At 44.7% G+C, this 17,718-nt stretch overlaps 1 protein-coding gene across 5 annotated transcripts in view; it reads right to left on the reverse strand.

The window, feature by feature from the left end:
• NAV3 (neuron navigator 3) overlaps positions 1–17,718 on the reverse strand; it is a 1,001,553-nt gene that overhangs the window by 585,761 nt on the left and 398,074 nt on the right. For all 5 annotated transcript variants that reach the window (XM_069228788.1, XM_069228787.1, XM_069228786.1 and 2 more), the window contains one exon: positions 812–1,838. In XM_069228788.1, coding sequence (XP_069084889.1) covers positions 812–1,838 — 1,027 coding nt within the window. The remainder of the gene's footprint in view (positions 1–811; positions 1,839–17,718) is intronic.

The raw sequence follows: 17,718 nt of genomic DNA on the forward strand, positions 1-17,718 counted from the left end.
CGTTCCTCTCATTACCTTACTACCTGTTACAGCCTCACAAATGAGCACCATTAAGACAGGTCATTGTCATTCAGATAATGTAGCACTTAGGTGCCACAGGAGTCCCAGCAATATATACATAATATAACATTTTCGTCTTTTTAAATAAACAAAAAATAGATTATTTATCGTTGAACCCTCTTATCACTCAAAATGTAAGGCCATGATAAGAATAGCTTAATATGGGTGTCTATCTTTGGCCTTTCCTCAATCTAGCATCTACTGTTGCGATCTCCAGAAAGAGCAGAAAATCAATACAATTCAATTTCTCACCACAACACACATTTTTTTAAAGCCTCTCTGTGGTCAACATATTTATTATTTTTCATGTTTAGCCAATATGAGTGTCACTCAGCCTACCCAGGCCTCTTTTGACGTCACCCCGTGTACAGCTACAGTACACCTGAAGCACTGGAACCTCATAACTGATGGACATAAAAGTACATTTCTCTTGTGTTGTGAGTGATATTTGTCTTTTTTTAACTGATCAGAAAAAAAAATCTTGTTTTGTCTCTAGTGACCATGCTTCTCTTTTAACCAACAGACTAATTTCAAGGTGCATTTAATTCACCCCGCCACGTATTTGCCGTGAATGACAACTACATTGCTACTTCTAAAGAGTCAAAATGTATACCTTTGGATCATGAGACGTAAAATCAAATTAAGAGAATCTGAAGTTAGCTCTGTGGTATTTTCTATTTATGTAGAGCCACTCAACATTTTGGACTGTAAAATAAATCACATGTTCCAAGCATGTTTAAAAAGATCTTACCTGTAGATGAATGGAGCAACGGTGGCAGTATTTGGATGACTATATTGCTGGTGCTGAGGCAAGTGAACAACACCATTTCCTGTGACTTGTCCACTGCCTGCAGCCATTGAAGCTGGAAGCGATGCACACGAGGTGGGGGTAGAAATCAAAGAGGCTGCCTTTCCTTCCGAAGAGGATAAACTGCAAGGAGCAGATACTTTCTCACTCGAGCTGGATTTCGGAGTTGATGTGGACTGGCTTCCCTTTGCTGTCCTGCACTTCTCTGCCTCCTTAACGCCAGCAGAGGCCAGAGTAGGAGCCTGCTTTGCTATAGACATCTTGGAACCAGGCTTAGGTATCCCACTGGAAGCGGGAGTAGCGCCTTCTTTCTTAGCTGCTGCGGGTTTATTTCCCTTTGGGATCAAGCTAGCTATTTTGGAACTCTTTTTCGAGGTGTCCACAACTTGTTCCTTCTCTTCTTTGATTGTTTTCTCTGTGCAAACTTTACTTTTCTCCTTACTCTTATCATCCTTCTCCTTTGGCTGTGGCAAGGACTTTTTATTGCTGAGAATTTTGCTTCCAGCTTTTGGAGGAGTCAACTTGGTCGATGCTTTCGGACTGGTACTAGAGGGGCCTCCACTGTTCAACATGCTGTTTAACCCATCACTTTCCCCACACTCTGGCAGCATATCGTCCTCTCTCCCCCCGTCACTAGGTGGCGACAAAGAGGATCGTAACGCAGTCCGAGCATTGCCAAGCTTGAATTTTTCTAGCATGGATTTCTGGCCGGATGAAGGCGGCGTTTTTGCTCCTTCTGATGGCGGGGGTTTGAGTCTGTCGGAAGATGGCGTCGGAGAGGTTGCCGGGCTTGGCTGCTTCACAGACAGCATGGTGGAGGTGGCACTGTGCTTAACATTCATAGATTTGCTGCGCCAGGATTTGCTGGCACTTGCGGAGGGGATGGCAGAGACCAGCTGCTGAACAGGACTTGGGGGGTGCTGTGCATTTCCATTCATGCCTGCCGATTGGTGCTGCACTTTTGGTGAATCTGCACAAAAAGCAAATCAAAAACAGGGAATCAACAAGCAATAGTTATTTATAATGATTTCCTCTTTCCAATGTTCTCACCCGTGAAATGATACAGAGCAAATTGCAAATAAAATGCATTAAAGTGTGTCCGCGTGGTCAATACCACAAGAAATTAACAGACCGTAAATGGGGACTCGCATGTTCTTTGTTAAAACGTTTCTTCGACCAGGTTCGGGAACTATGATTTACATGTGAATATCTCGTACATTGTTTTTAAGGGTGCATTATAGTCCTTTTGGCTAGGACGCGTATGCTGTTCTCTATATACATTGCAGTGTGTGTGTAATGCCTTATATTTACACATTTGACAGCTTATCTCTTCCACTTACTGTAACAGACAATTCTATAGAAATCCATACCTGAACGCTTACATGAAATCACTGCAGCAAGAAGCGAAGGTTCTTGCTTTTATCCTCTTTAATGGCAGAATAAATATTCAGTGGCCCACAGCTGAATAATGCTCCAAATATAAATGCTCCAAATATCACGTCCTTTCTGTACATCATCATAGCGCAGGATGTCTGTAAACAGACACCTCGCACAGAGCCAGACCGGACTCCTCACAGTTCAACGACTGGAAGATCCAGGTACTGATGTCTGCAGTCCTTTCCAATTAGCCCTCCCAGGAATAAATAATACATGGCCTTTGCACATCTAGCATCTAAAGAGCCTGTCCAGTGAAACTGCTTATTATGTTAGCTAATAGAATTTCAGAGACCCCCGGCATCACTGCTCAGTAAAAATGTTCTTCCCACATTTAAATCCAAAACAACGTGATCCGCGCTCCTGAATCAGTCTCTGACTCGGAGAAAGGGGCCTCTATGTACCACAAACAGCATCAGGCGTCCACGCGTTCCTGATAAAAAATAATCAACGGATGAGCCATTCCATCCTCAATCTGGACTGACGCATAATTAAAAAACAACGGTCGCTGTCTTGATCCGAAGTAGGCCGTGTTTCTATTGTAGCGCTTGCCACTGCTAATTGCCTTCTCCTTAGGGCACCAATCACAAGCGTGCATTTGCAAAACTACAGAAGCAGTGCACAAGGACGCAGTTGAAAGTGCTTTAAGGGAACACTACTGGTTGGCACGTGCCCCTACAATTGGAATGAGGTATTCCATAGCAAGGAACGTGTTTCATTTGACTTGAAAATCGCTCATTGTGATTTGCAATAAAATGATACCATGGGCATTGAAACTCATGTAGATTAAACTCAGCTAGATAAACTGTAATAACATTGACCACAATGCACTTATGGGGACCAATGCCTGTGCTGCAGGAAAGCCGTCGCTGCTGGGAAGCAAGGCCCAGGTCTCGAGAGCTGTGTTTCACAATTGGTTTCTGTGGCACTTTCAAGCTCATGTATCCCCCTGGCGTTTACAGGAGCTACAAAGACCAGGCCTTGCACAAACTTGAAATGGAAAACACCGTCTCGGCAGCTGCCGTTCAAAAGAGGTTTCAAGGATGCAATTTTCGCACAGTTTTGAGACTTTGACAGCGCATATTTCTTGCAGAAGCTTTTAAGTGACAAGCTAAATTGCAACCAGATTGCTGAACTGCAGTAATCTACAATGTTCTGACGTTTAACGTCGGGAAATTGCGACTCTTTCTTGGCTGGCAGATCGCCTATATTTCCCAGCTCTATTATGCTAGCGCCTTGGTGCTTTTCCACTGGTGATACATTCCCTCGCCGTTTAATTGAACGCCTAACAGAAATATTCTGTCTGCATCGTTCGTATGAATAGGAAAGACTGGAAGTATGGACATGGAAGGGGCAGACAAAGATGCGCATAGGAAGCAGTCGCTGGACTGGAGTCAAGACCTAGGAATGGTTCACAGGTTTGCTGTCCTAGCCACCGAACTGCAGCCACATTCGTGGGTTGGCTCCTATCTACTGGCACCTATTTATTATCCTACCATAGAAAAGGACCCATTCTTGCCTCAGACAAGCAAACTGACAAAGCAAGGGCCGTATGCAGCTGTGGACCTATGAATCGATCACAGAAGTCGCATACCTCGACATTTAAAAGTTCATCAGTGAGATGCTTATGTTTTTCAATCACAAGTAGATGTTTTCAAATGACTATAGTAATTCACAGCCAATGGGCTCCACGGCACTAATAAACGTAAGGCTGCGCTTCAAGGTGTGGCACCTGAGATGACTAAAACATTCTGAAACAGGAACTTTTCTAATAAATTAATACATTCATACATGCAATATCTGAGAGAGCAATGTACCCAATTCACAGCCCATTTTGCCCATGCGAGGTTTGTGTGTGGAAAAAAAGTGCCCTCTGGACTTCTAAATGACAGACCATAATATGCAGTTTTTTAGGGGTTCAAAAAGTGTAAATAACACCTAAAACTGCAGGAAAGTCTGCCACCTGGTTGGACTGTACTCACACGTCTGGTTTGGATGGGCAGGATCAATGTTCCTATAGCAGTGGAATTACAAACGCAAGAACATCCCCAAAGCAAGAACTTTGGGAGCTGTCTCTAGCTTTAGCAATGTATTTCCCACTGCATCTGCACATATAGCCCTACACATAAGAAGGCTGCCAGCAGGGAAAAAGCTTGAGAGGAAAGGAAACCATTAGAATCATAAAAATGCTGTGGTCTGGAAGGCAGTTTGTTCAACGGAAACAAAAAAAATAGCAAAATAAATATCATAAATGCACATTTCTACATTGGCAGTTACACTAGGGTAGTGGTTGCGCCACTTTATTACAGTCCACTATCGGAAGTAGGCATACTCCAGGGGAACTAGTTTTCACTGCTGCTTTCAGTGAATGTGTCTTATTTGTGGTAGTACAAAAGGGGGCATAAAGTGCATGGATTCTATCCCAGTGGCAGACATTTTTGTTGTGCTTATAAGTACCGCATTGAAAATCCAGAAAATCCTGTTCACGCCACCTCATGTTCAAATTACAAAATTTGTGCAGAGCAAAGCCACCACCTGAGAGGTGTATGTTAATGTCTCAGACACTGGGATGGTGGATGCTTAGTGGCCTCAAGCTGGGTGGCATATTTTGATAAGTACATTTCTGCTCACCCATGGTCGAGCAGACAGGAACTGTGTACCTCCACTAACAGCTGCCCTTGCAGGATGGCCAGAATGCTGCAGCTTTATGTAACAGGAGGAACACTGGCCCTTAGTGAGAAGCAGTGTGTGCCAGCACAGAAGGCCTCTGCTAGTTTTTAATATATGGTGTTGGTCTGTGCAGCGAGCAGGTGCCTTGCACTAATCTGTGGTTGTGCACAGTGGAGCAGATTCTCAGATCTTCCTACCCCAAATACCCCCCCACACACACACAACCCCAAGCACTGATCAAGCTGTGTTTAAATGTGCAGCACAAGACAGGCTCAGACTTCTCATTCCAGTGTGTGATCCGTATTAAATTACAACATGAAACCCCATTAAAACTTTTAAAATCGTTTAAAACACATAATGTAAAATAACAAATAACTTGCCAAAAGCAGTGTTTTTATGCATTCAGGTTACGTGATTTGTTGGACTTTATATATGACAATATGAAAAAGGAAACTGTCATGTTATGTCATAAAGACACATTAATTGGGGAACTGAATCGAACAGAAAAGTATAGCTTTTTGCGACCATACAATTAATATGATGCAGAACGTTTCTTGGTGCATGTCTAGTTTATACTTACGAGAGGATAATAGAACCATCAGTTTTCAAAGAACAATACCTGTGCTTCTGCTACAAATCCACTTCCAAATGCAGAAAAACAGGTCAAACAGAAGAGCTCGGCTCAGGGAAAACTGTTACCAGAGATTGTTTCTTGCATTGAAAGGGAGTTATCTGTATATGAACAGACAACCTACAGCGTCTGCAGCTGGGCACCCTCCTAACGCGGATGCAAGCTGTCATGGCAACAACAGGCCAATTAGCAGCCGCCCTCTAAGGACACCATCACCTCTCAGGAATACTAGAAACGGGTTGTTTCAAGAGCACATAGAGCATTTACGTATTTACTTACAATCACCTCACAATTGTGCCTCTAACTATACACGCGTTCATTTTATAGTGAAACGGCATCTAACGGAAAGTCGGTAATATACCTCGGTCTACCAAGACGAGGGTTCATTTTAAAGTCAATTAGGACAGCCAAGCAGTGAGTAATTCCCAACTAAACTAGCACCTTCACTATTTCAGAATTTTGATCTACAGAGCTAAAGGAGGCTACTTGATTATATTTGTTTGAATAATCATTTAGTTTCTACACGTAGATTGCTGGTGAATGCGGATGTCATAACGTTTTTGGGATTGTATGCGCACACAAGCTTCCAGTTTTATCACTAAACATTATAAATTACTTAGTAACTGTGATTGACAAATGTGGACACAAAGACCTGTAGTGCGGAGCTGAAAGAAGACAAGAAAATAAAGTTTAAGGTAATCGCATTATGGATCCTAAAAATGGATGTGGGCATACATGACCTCATAATGTAAGTTCCATGAATTTACAGAATAAAGTACTAGAATTCCTTGTTTTTTTAAGGATTGGCCTATTAACACTGGTTTGTGATTGTACTGCACAGGTGTTGGGTGAGCATCAATGGGAAATGAATAGCAATACAGTGTAAACATTTAACTCCATACAGTGTCAGATTTGATAAAAATAGATTATTGAATTGTGCCACAGCAAAAAGCAAAAGCTAATTATAAAAAACAAAATGTGGAATGCATATAATAGTAATGCATCACTCAAAGGTCATATGTCCGGTTAGTGCGTCTTGGACCTGTGCTCAGCGAGTTAATGAAGGAGCAATCTTATACAATCTCTCTGTATATGATGATTTGTTCATGGGACCTCAATAGTTCTTTAAAATTCGATCAGAGAAACCATAGCTAAAGCTGTCCAATGCACAGTCTTCTGTGCTAGACGCACAAAGGCATGTGCATGTTATAGAAGGTTCACCGTTGCTGTTTGGTCATTTAAGGTATTTTTGCCCTTTTTGGACCTTGCTTTTGGTGGTGTTTGCACTCCCTCTAATGTGACACGGCAGCTACTCAGTTCTACAGTATGTGTATGTTTGTGTGTGTTTGCAGGCCCTAAAATTGAACTGATAATTATGGGTTTATCTCATTGGTAGAACACGTTTCCTATAGGGAGATCGTCAATGACATAGGACTTAAATGGCAAATGTGGGCTGCAGTATATTATTCACACTTCCCACATATATGACAGAAATAAATGACTGCATGAGCACTGCCATGCTCTAGCTGGATTGCAGTTGACAAACACTGCAGTGACACATGGAAAGTTAAAGTGTCTTTGCAGGCAGGGATATCTATATTAATAAGTCACCAAAAACACATACTTACATTTCATTTTAATAAGTCATCAAAATATGTGCATTGTAAGCCTTCAGGGCACAGTGCTTAAATTGCACCTCTCTGACACAATCTTCCAGGGCACAAAATGAGGATCATAAATATTATTCCATTTGGCTTGTAACGTTTTTGCGAAGCAAATATTGGCTTCCAAAGTTTTCCTTTAAATGTGCCATCACACAACCACTGGATGGCTGCCAAGTTCCTTCCTAGCAAATTGTGGCACTCTCAAGAGATGCATAAAGATCAGGGCAAGATTGTCATACAAGAGAACGGAATTTCTTGCTTCGGTTGTTGCTGAAAGGGGTTTGTCTCTGTATCATTTGAATGTAAATGACTGGTCTGATTCAGTAAGTGATCATAAAGCAGAATTGTAAGAATAGTATATGTTAGAAATGGGGTCTTTGGTTGGCAGTCAGGTTACTCCATGTCCAAGCAAGGACCCTCACTCTAGTCAAGGTAAGTCACACACAATCCAAATTATCCTGTGCCCACCCTCTGGTAGCTTTGCACTGAGCAGTCAGGCTTAACTTAGAAGGCAATGTGTAAAGTATTTGTGCAATAAATTATACAATAACACCACATAGCACCACAAAAATACACCACACCGTGTTTAGAAAACTATATAATATTTATCTGGATAAATGCAGGTCAAAACGATTAAAATGCATTAAGTAGATGTCGAGATATCACTGTAAAAAGTGATATAAAGTGCCTTAAGTCTTTTAAAAACAAATGAATGTCTCTTAAAAACAGTAAAGGTCTCTTGCAAGCACAAAGTACCTGCTTTGCGTTCAAAATCTTGCAAGGGACCGCAGAGGCGACGATGTGTGGAAAACTGGGAGGTGTGTGTCAGTTACACCCCTTTGCACACCGATTGCGTCGTTATTTTTCACGCAGGGGAAGACTTTGCGTCGATTTTAGGCGCGCTGACTTGGTTCTTCTTCAGGTTGCGGGGTTTTCGGGCACCCCGGGGACGGTGATGGAACCCTAGGCTAGCAAAGTGAAGTCACAAGCGCTGCGTCAATCCAGTGGGCGTTGTGTGGAAATTTATCCCGCACAGCAGGCGCTGCGTCGAATTCTCTCTGGAAGTCAGGCTGCATTGTTCTGGGCCGGCTGTGCGTCAATCCAGTGGGCCATGCGTTGAAGTTCCAGTCGCTACGCGGGCGCTGCATCTATCTTCTCCTTGTGAAGGTTGGCTGCGTCATTCCGGTTCAGCTTGCAGTGAATTTCTCACCGCGGGGCCGGCTGTGCATCGTTTTTAGCAGGCTGTGCGATGAATTTTCACCGCTAAAGAAATCCAATTGCAGGAGTGAAGTCTTTTTGGTCCTGAGACTTCAGGGAACCGGAGGCAAGCTCTATCCAAGCTCTTGGAGAGCACTTCTCAGCACAGCCAGGGAGTAGCAAGGCAGTAGGGCAACAGCAAGGCATCAGTCCTTCTCAGAAAAGCAGTCCAGGCGAGTCCTTTGGGCAGCCAGGCAGGTCTGGTTCAGGGATTCTTCACCAGGAGGTTTCTTGTCCAGAAAGTGTTTGTGAGGCAGAGTATCTACCACAAGAAGTGTCTAAAAACTGTGGGTTTGGGTGCTCTTCTTATACCCAGTTTGGCCTTTGAAGTAGGCTTACTTCATAGGAAATTATCACTTGTTTGTGAAATCCTGCCTTGCCCAGGCAAGGCCCCAGAAACACACCAGGGGGTTGGAGACTGCATTGTGTGAGGGCAGGCACAGCCCTTTCAGGTGTGAATGACCATTCCTCCCCTCCCTCCTAGCCCAGGTGGCTCATCAGGTTATGCAGGCTACACCTCAACCCCCCCTTTGTGTCACTGTCTGGAAAGAGGTGCAAACAGTCCAACTGTAAATCTAACCCAGACAGGGAATCCACAAACAGGCAGAGTCACAAAAATGGTTCAAGCAAGAAAATGCCCACTTTCTAAAAGTGGCATTTTCAAACACAATCTTAAAACCAACGTTACTAAAAGATGTATTTTTAAATTGTGAGTTCAGAGGTCCCAAAACTCCACAGGTCTATCTGCTCCCAAAGGGAATCTACGCTTTAATAATTTTTAAAGGCAGCCCCAGGTTGACCTATGAGAGAGATAGGCCCTGCAACACTGAAAAACGAATTGGGCAGTATTTCACTGTCAGGATATATAAAACACATTAGTATATTCCTACTGTAACCATACACTGCAACCTGCCCATGGGGCTACCTAGGGCCTACCTTAGAGGTGTCTTATATGTAGGAAAAGGGAATAGTTAGGCCTGGCAAGTGGGGACACTTGCCAAGTCGAATTTACAGTTTAAAAACTGCACACACAGACACTGCAGTGGCAGGTCTGAGACATGATTACAGGGTTACTCAGGTTGGTGGCACAACCAGTGCTGCAGGCCTACTAGTAGATTTGATTTACAGGCCCTGGGCACCTCTAGTGCAATTTACAAGGGACTTACCAGTAAATCAAATATGCCAATCATGGATAAACCAATCAACAGTACAATTTACACAGAGAGCATAAGCACTTTAGCACAGTGATAAAGTGCTCAGAGTTCTAAAGCCAACAAAAACAGGACAGGAAAAAATAGGAGGAAGGAGGCAAAATGTTTGGGGATGACCCTACAAAAAGGGCCAGGTCCAACATGACCCCCCCACCAGCTTAAAGCCAGGGGAGAACAATCAATACCCTGATGTACTTCCCTGACTGAGGCGATAGAACAAGGACCCAGGCCCAGAACAGCAGGGGCATGTTCCAGTTCTACACCTTCCTGACTTCAGTTGGATCCCTCTGCCCATACTCTCAGGGCCCACTAAGCTAACCCATGGCAAACTTTCTCCTCTCCTGCAGATATCCTCTGTTCACCACATAACCTTAATTTGCTCACAGATGTATCCCAGGGGCCGGATAGTACCACCAGGGCCAACACAGTGGTGTTGCCCATAACATCCTTGGGGTGTGACTCTTGCCACCCCCCCCTCCCCCCGGGCAACTCTGTCTACCAGGACAGCAAGCCACAGTGGCAACTGACAGCTGTCAGTGATGAGAGCCAGGCTCCAGGCCTCTCAAGACTCTCTAACCACTGTGACTGAGGAGAGTGGGGGCGGTAGCCTAATGTGCTTGGCACCCTTTGACCACTTTCCCTTCCACCAGGTCTGGAATGACAGCCTGACCCTGTTCCTCCCCTTTGGGGCTCTGTACCCTCCCTCCTGGAGCGGCACCCCCAGAGTCCAGAAATGTCAGGGTACTTATAGAAGCAGTCCTGCACAATTCTACTACCAGTGCAGGGGTGTTAACCTACAAATGGTCTTCCAACATGGGGTCTGTACCTTCAGGTTGGACTAGGGCCAGGGGTGAGGCTTCCCTCCCCCTGCTCTCCCTTCTGGGGTCCTGCACCCCCCAACTAGGAGTGCCCCCCCCCCCCCCAGAAGACAACATGGTAGGGGCGCTGTCAGCAGCAGCCCCTTCCTCCAGTTCAGGAGGGACACCCTGAACCTGGCCTTCCAATCCAGGGTCTGTACCCTTAGATTGAACTAGGGTCAAGGGTGAGCCTCTCCCTCCCCTGCCCCTACTCCCAGGGCTCTGCACCCCCTACCTCAGGGAGAGTGCCCCTAGAAATCACACCAGTGGGGGTGATTGGGCAAACTGCCCCCCCCCCTTTCAGGTCAGGGTTTACCACCTGCACCTGATCCTCCAGTCCAGGGTCTGTAGCCTCAGACTGGATCACTGCCTGGCAACCCAGGACTTCCTGGGGGGGCATACCTACCCCCCACCAGGTCAGAGTTTAACCCCTGAACCTGGTCATCCAACCCAGAGTCACCACCCTGAGGTTGAACCATTGTCTGAGACACCAGGACTTGCTGGGGGGCACACTCGCCCCCCACAAGGGACACACCACCCCCAAGGGCCACACAAAAGTATGGTTGGCGCAGGTCTCCTGACCCCTGCCCATCTGGCAGAGTCTGGATTCCTCCCAAACCAGAAATGTTCTCACCAAGGTCATTCCTGGGGGGCTCTGCTCTCAGAGCTGACCCCTTATCCTCCAGGTCCTCCACTGGGGTCCGCAACCTCTCCCAACCCCTTGTCTGGACTTCTGCACCCCCTCACTAGGATTGGCACTGCCAGACACCAGAACTGGCGAGGTGCTGGCTACAGCCACCCCCTCCAAGTTCTCCTGACACTGGGGGTCTCCTTCAACAGATGGCCCTACGGTACAGGCTAGGTTCCCCTCCTGGCGTTCCCTCATGGTACCCTCCAGGACCTGGGACTGGATCTCAAGGGACCCTGGGCCTAGCCCATCCCCTCTCCTCTGAGACTGGACATGGGTCCCTCACCCATCCCACTACACTGGGACCTACCTGGGACACTGTAATCCTTTCCCACCTCACCTGGTTGGGAAACACCTAGACCACTCCCTTCAGGAGTACCCCCAAATGCCTCTTCAGACTCTCTGGTGCTCCACCAGAGGTCGGCCTACAGTGTAAGCTCCCTGGGGTCAGGGAACTCACACTCCACCTGGTGTTAGCGTAGCTCTGGAAAATAAAGACTAGACATATGCTCTCCAGCAATTCTATCACTCAGCCCCTCACATGAATTAACCAAACTACCCTTCACCCAACTATCCAGTGACTCAGCCTTGAAAAAGTACCCCACATCACTCTCCTGGGACTGGTAAGACAGTACCTGACTGTCCCCGACACTCAACCCACACTCTTCCGGGATGTCTCCACACTCCATAACCAGGACTTCTACCTGGTGGGAACCCTTTTCCCGGTTACTCTCACCTAGAGCCAGTAAAGTGTCCCTCCCCTCAGTAGGAATATGACTCCCTGTGCCAGTTCCTCAGTCCACCTCAGGGGCTATGTGCATTAAGGGAGCTTCCTCATACTCCTGAACCTCCTGGTGTGTGTGTGTCAACTCCCTCCTTCAAGTAGGGCACCATATCTCTGGGCATGTGCACTTCTTCAGCAGTACAGGATACAAGATATTTGCTGCCACCATCTGAACTGGACTCAGTCCTCATGGCTTCCAGTTTCAGCTCTTCACAGCTCACCTCCTGAGCTGCAATCCTTTCTTTTTCCTGGGCTAAGGATCTCTTCACCTCCGCCCTCTCAATCTCTGCATATAGCTTTTCCCTCCACTGCTCCTGAGCTAGGAGCCATTCATCTTTCTCTGGTTCCCTTTCCTCATCCAAGTAGTCCTCCTCCTCAGACTCATCTGGTAGTGTGTTGCCTGCCAGCGTTTTAACTCATGCTGAAACAGGGCTGACTCAAGATCCTCCCTTCTGGATTTCTTCTTTACAGCCAGCCCCCTTTCCTTGAAGAATACTTTTAGCTCCTTCTCTTTATAGATGAATAGGTGCCAAAAGTTAACTTCCATTCTGCCAAAGCCTCACAGGTGCAACCCAAAAATATCAACAATATATCCAGGTGGACATCAGAGAACAAAAAGCAAAAAGATGAAAAATCACTTTAACCTTCAACTGCGGGTAGGCAGTGAATACTTAGCTATTGTATGTCACTGCACAAATACAAGTCCTATCCTCACCGCTGATCACCAATGTTAGAAATGGGGTCTTTTGTTGGCAGTCAGGTTCCCCCATGTCCAAGCAATGACCCTCACTCTAGTCAGGGTAAGTCACACACAATCCAAATCATCCTGTGCCCACTCTCTGGTAGCTTGGCACTGAGCAGTCAGGCTTAACTTAGAAGGCAATGTGTAAAGTATTGGTGCAATAAATCATACAATAACACCACATAGCACCACAAAAATACATCACAGAGTGTTTAGAAAAATATAATATGTATCTGGATAAATGCAGGTCAAAACAATTAAAAATGCAATAAGTAGATGCCAAGATATCACTGTAAAAGTGATATAAAGTATCTTAAGTCTTTTAAAAACAAATGAATGTTAGTTCAGAGGTCCTAAACTCCACACGTCTGTCTGCTCCCAAAGGGAATCTATGCTTTAATCATATTTAAAGGCAGCCCCAGGTTGACCTATGAGAGAGATAGGCCTTGCAACAGTGAAAACCGAATTTGGCAGTATTTCACCGTCAGGACATATAAAACACATTAGTATATGTCCTACCAAACCATACACTGCACCATGCCCATGGGGCTACCTAATTCCTACCTTAGGGGTGTCTTATATGTAGGAAAAGGGAAGGGTTAGACCTGGCAAATGGGGACACTTGCCAAGTCGAATTTACAGTTTAAAAACTGCACACACAGACAATGCAGTGGCAGGTCTGAGACATGATTACAGGGCTACTCAGGTGGGTGGCCCAACCAGTGCTGCAGGCCCACTAGTAGCATTTGATTTCCAGGCCCTGGGCATCTCTAGTGCACTTTACTAGGGACTTGCCAGTAAATAAAATATGCCAATCATGGATAAACCAATCAACAGTACAATTTACACAGAGAGCATATCCACTTTAGCACTGGTTAGCAGTGGTAAAGTGCTCGGAGTTCTAAAGCCAACAAAAACAGGTCAGGAAAAAATAGGAGGAAGGAGGCAAAAAGTCTGGGGATGACCCTGCACAAAGGGCCAGGTCCAACAGTATAAATAACAGGATTTGCATAATTAATTCCACCACAATATTTTTAACTTGAGATTGTTGTCTTCTTGCTTGCATAAAATCATTGAGTTTATGTCAGCAAGAAAACTAGGTTTGTCTCATTCGTATCTCTTAGTTGTACTGAAAACCGGTTCAGCAGGACCTCACAGCAAAGTTATCTGGCCTCATGGAGCTTTTCCCAGCTAAAGCTCCCAGTCTTGCAATCCTGGAGGATTTTGGGGGCTAAGAAAGTGACTAATTCCTATGGTAAACCCATGGAGCAGACGTGAAAGGAGAAATCTAATGAAGAGGCTATGAGACCTATGTGGCAACAAAATCCAGCTGTGTCCTACTTGGAGCTTTTCAATCCAAAACGTATTTCTTCAGTGGGAGCTCGATGATGACATAATCAACTTCATGAAACCCTCATCTGTCATTCTTGGACCTTGCCCCACTAGAAAATACAGATCTTTAAAAATATTACAAAGTACCAAGGTATAAACTTGGACCGGGATATCCTGCTTTGTGTATCGGATCTCCACTCTATCATGGTAAGCCAGAAAATATGCTGAGTACTCAATAAATCATAAACCAATATTTGTCAATGCCCCTTTATTTTCCTAGGTGATTTTTTCCTTAAAACATTAAGAATTCATATTTCTCGATCCTAGTATATAATTTTGTTAGTTTTGCTGTCTCTTTGTTCATACAGTTGTTCTCGATTTGTCGTAAGTGGTTTTAGAATTTATTGTATTGTCTTTACTGCTTGAACCTAACACCCACTGCTAGGGTGATCATCTGCAACTTGTGCTATAGCTACCCAGTATTGAACAGAATTTCACATGGACATGTTGAGATGTAACCATAGTGTGGTTATTATGTCGGAATGAGTTCCCTCTTCCCAAATGAATAAGCTACTTCACTTCTTATAATTAGGCTGCATGTAATACAAAATCCATAATGATCACTTAAGGCAAGCAGCAGTTGTACGTCACCAAAATCATGAGCCCATAGAAGTGACAACAAACGGCTTCGGACTGCTCAAATGGTATAAAATGACATGAAGTGTCACAACGCTTTGTCCCTTTGATAGTTCATTGTACATTTCGCAAAAATCTTTACTGGAATCCCAATGTGCTGCTATGTTAATCAACAATACTATCAGTCACCATCAACCAGTGAATCATATTTATTACGTGTTTCATGTATCCAGGTTATGCTGAAACTTGCGCCTCAGATGCTACAGGACAGACCCTGCAGGGCATTAATGCTCAGTTCATAACCAGTGCAGGTTCTGGGCTAATCCTCTGTAATTCTTTGGCTGATGCTACAGTGCATTTATACTGGCTCAATGTACCCACCACACAACCAAGGGGCAGTTGTGTTTGCTGCTGGCTGGCATCTGTAGAGCTTTTAGTTTGTCTGTTTGCTTGTATAAAATGTCTCCTTGTCTGCCACTGCTGGATCGCCAGTAAGTAATTATTACAATAGCCGTGTTTCAATTTCCTTTGTGCATGCCAGTGGCTTGTTTCTCACTAAACCTCGAGATGATGCAACTTGGCTACCTCCTTTCAGTGCAAGCCTGCAGATCGCTCAATGTTCACTCCAGAAGTACTGTGTTGAGAATGTATCAATAATGCCTCCACCCAGTGAATGCTGCTGTCAATTCCAGGTGGATTCTATAAAGATCTGATCAATCATCGTAGCATTAACTTCTATAAATAAATCAGCTGTCGACCTGTGATGGCTCTTCAGAGGTGCAATCAGGAGGCTTCCTCCGTCTATGTAGGTCAGGATCTGGGACATCTTTCCTCTATCCATCAGGACTGCCCTAACTCTGCTCCAATAGAGGAAGGAGCTGAATATGCATCTCTTTAAACAACACTACATTAAGACAACGTAACAATCCACCTCTACTCTTGAAAGGCAACTTTCTCTCCAATCACTTTGTAGCAATCACACTGCATATAGGATAACTGAAGATCGTAATTTATGAGTGAAACAGATTAAGACACCACAGCGAAGATTCTTGAACAAGTGGAGCATCAGCTGATGAAAATCATGTCCAGAGCTCAAAAGGTTCCACATCTTAACATTCAACATTTTACTGCAGCATTTCAAATCAAAAAGGCACAAGAACATAACGTAACTACTACACACTTGTTGACTGTATGTTTGCTTTTGACAATGTCCATCACTCTGCCTTTTTTGGATAGGTCTGAGCTCTACAAATACACTTCTTTAACACTTAAATACAATGTAAAGTGCAGACATTTTATCTGTAAAACTTCTTGCTTTCATTACACTCCTAAGCAAAGTGACATAAGGTCACTCAAGCAACAACATCTAAACACTTCCTACACAGCCACACTTCAATTAACTCATTTCCGATGAAGCACTCCTTCCTTCATGGTGTAGTGCTACCCATCTGCTAATGTGCTTCGCTGCCTCATCAGGAGCACGAGGCACTATAGAAATGCAATTGTAATATAATACAGTACAGTACCGAGGAAGATGAGTTTTTCAAAAGAGAATGTGCTACAGTGTCCAGAGCACGGTCTTGACGTTTTCCCCTATTGCAAAACTATTCTGGTACAGATTAAGATGAATGCTAGGTAAGCATATTTGGTTGACTTTTCATTCTGAAATATTTGACTTTTATTGGTTCACTGTACAATTCAGGAGGACCTGGAGATAGCTTTCACTGTCTCTTTAGAATCATGTGATAAAGAAAAAGAAAACGTAATACTTATTAGAACATAAAGAGAGGCATTGGGTAACATCTCCCCCCTCAATCATCGTCTGCTGGAAGTGGCATTCACACTGGGCAGCCCACAGCATACACTGAGAGGGACAACAGGGCAGCCCCTCTAGCCATTCCTCTCTTGGTAGTATCATGCACGTTTTCGAGCAGCAGTGAGGGTAGACATTTGGTGATGGTGATGTCACTCACCTGAAGTGATGGCAATTTTGCCTATTTACTTTGTTTCCACAGTGAGGTGAAAAAGGTACAAAGATGCAACAAAAGTCCCTTTGTGAAACAGTTCCACAGCTGTAAAGACCGAAAAGAAGAATCCGCTGGAGCTGGACACGGCTGCACTGAGACCAATCACCAAGGCTTTTACAGTCCGACCGCTTCTTTCTGTGAGAACATCGTTGGGCTAACGCAAAATAAACCAGGTCATATTTTTCACTCCCAGTCTGGCCACCAACTTAGCTTGTGCATAATTACCAACTTGTAACTGGAGAACACTGCAAGCAAAGTATAATAATTCAAAAGTGCCACCGCCGGTTGCAGAGAAACGAGAACAGAGAGTTTCAGCTAAGTTCTCTGTCTGGCCACAGAGCATCGTAGTCTGCCACAAAAGGCCCAGTGGGGCCTAGAGAGAAGCAGAGAGCAGAAATGCAGTCATACACAGTGTGCTGCACCTGCTCACAAACTCCTGCTTCTGGAAACAACATTCTACGAGATGCTTAGTCACTCTTATTCCACATCTCTACTATCATGCGGGATGTGCTCAGGGTCAGATTGGGACCAAAAATAGGCTACGGCACCCAAAAAAGTGGTCCATCTGACGGATCATGACCGATCATGAAACACTGCTTGAACAACATCATGAGACTTTTTAGAATACATTTATGGTAAAGTGGAAGTTTTAAAGCTTGTAAAGTCTGATGCCTCTAGGGAATGCTTTCCGAGACAACAGTTAAAAATGGAAACATTCAAGCATAGAGGACTGCCTGTTCGTACAGACGAACAGCATATTCCCCCCCACCTGGGCATCCTTAGCATGTCAGTGCCTTCTCCATATGCCATAGAAAAGACCTATACTTCCTGGCCATCCCTGGCACTAACCAGACCTGTATTCCCACAGCCTCCACACCTGCCTATGCTTGTTACATACCCAAAGATGTGGTTCCTGC

This window comes from Pleurodeles waltl, chromosome 4_1 (genome assembly GCF_031143425.1).
Source record: "Pleurodeles waltl isolate 20211129_DDA chromosome 4_1, aPleWal1.hap1.20221129, whole genome shotgun sequence".
NCBI lineage: Eukaryota > Metazoa > Chordata > Amphibia > Caudata > Salamandridae > Pleurodeles > Pleurodeles waltl.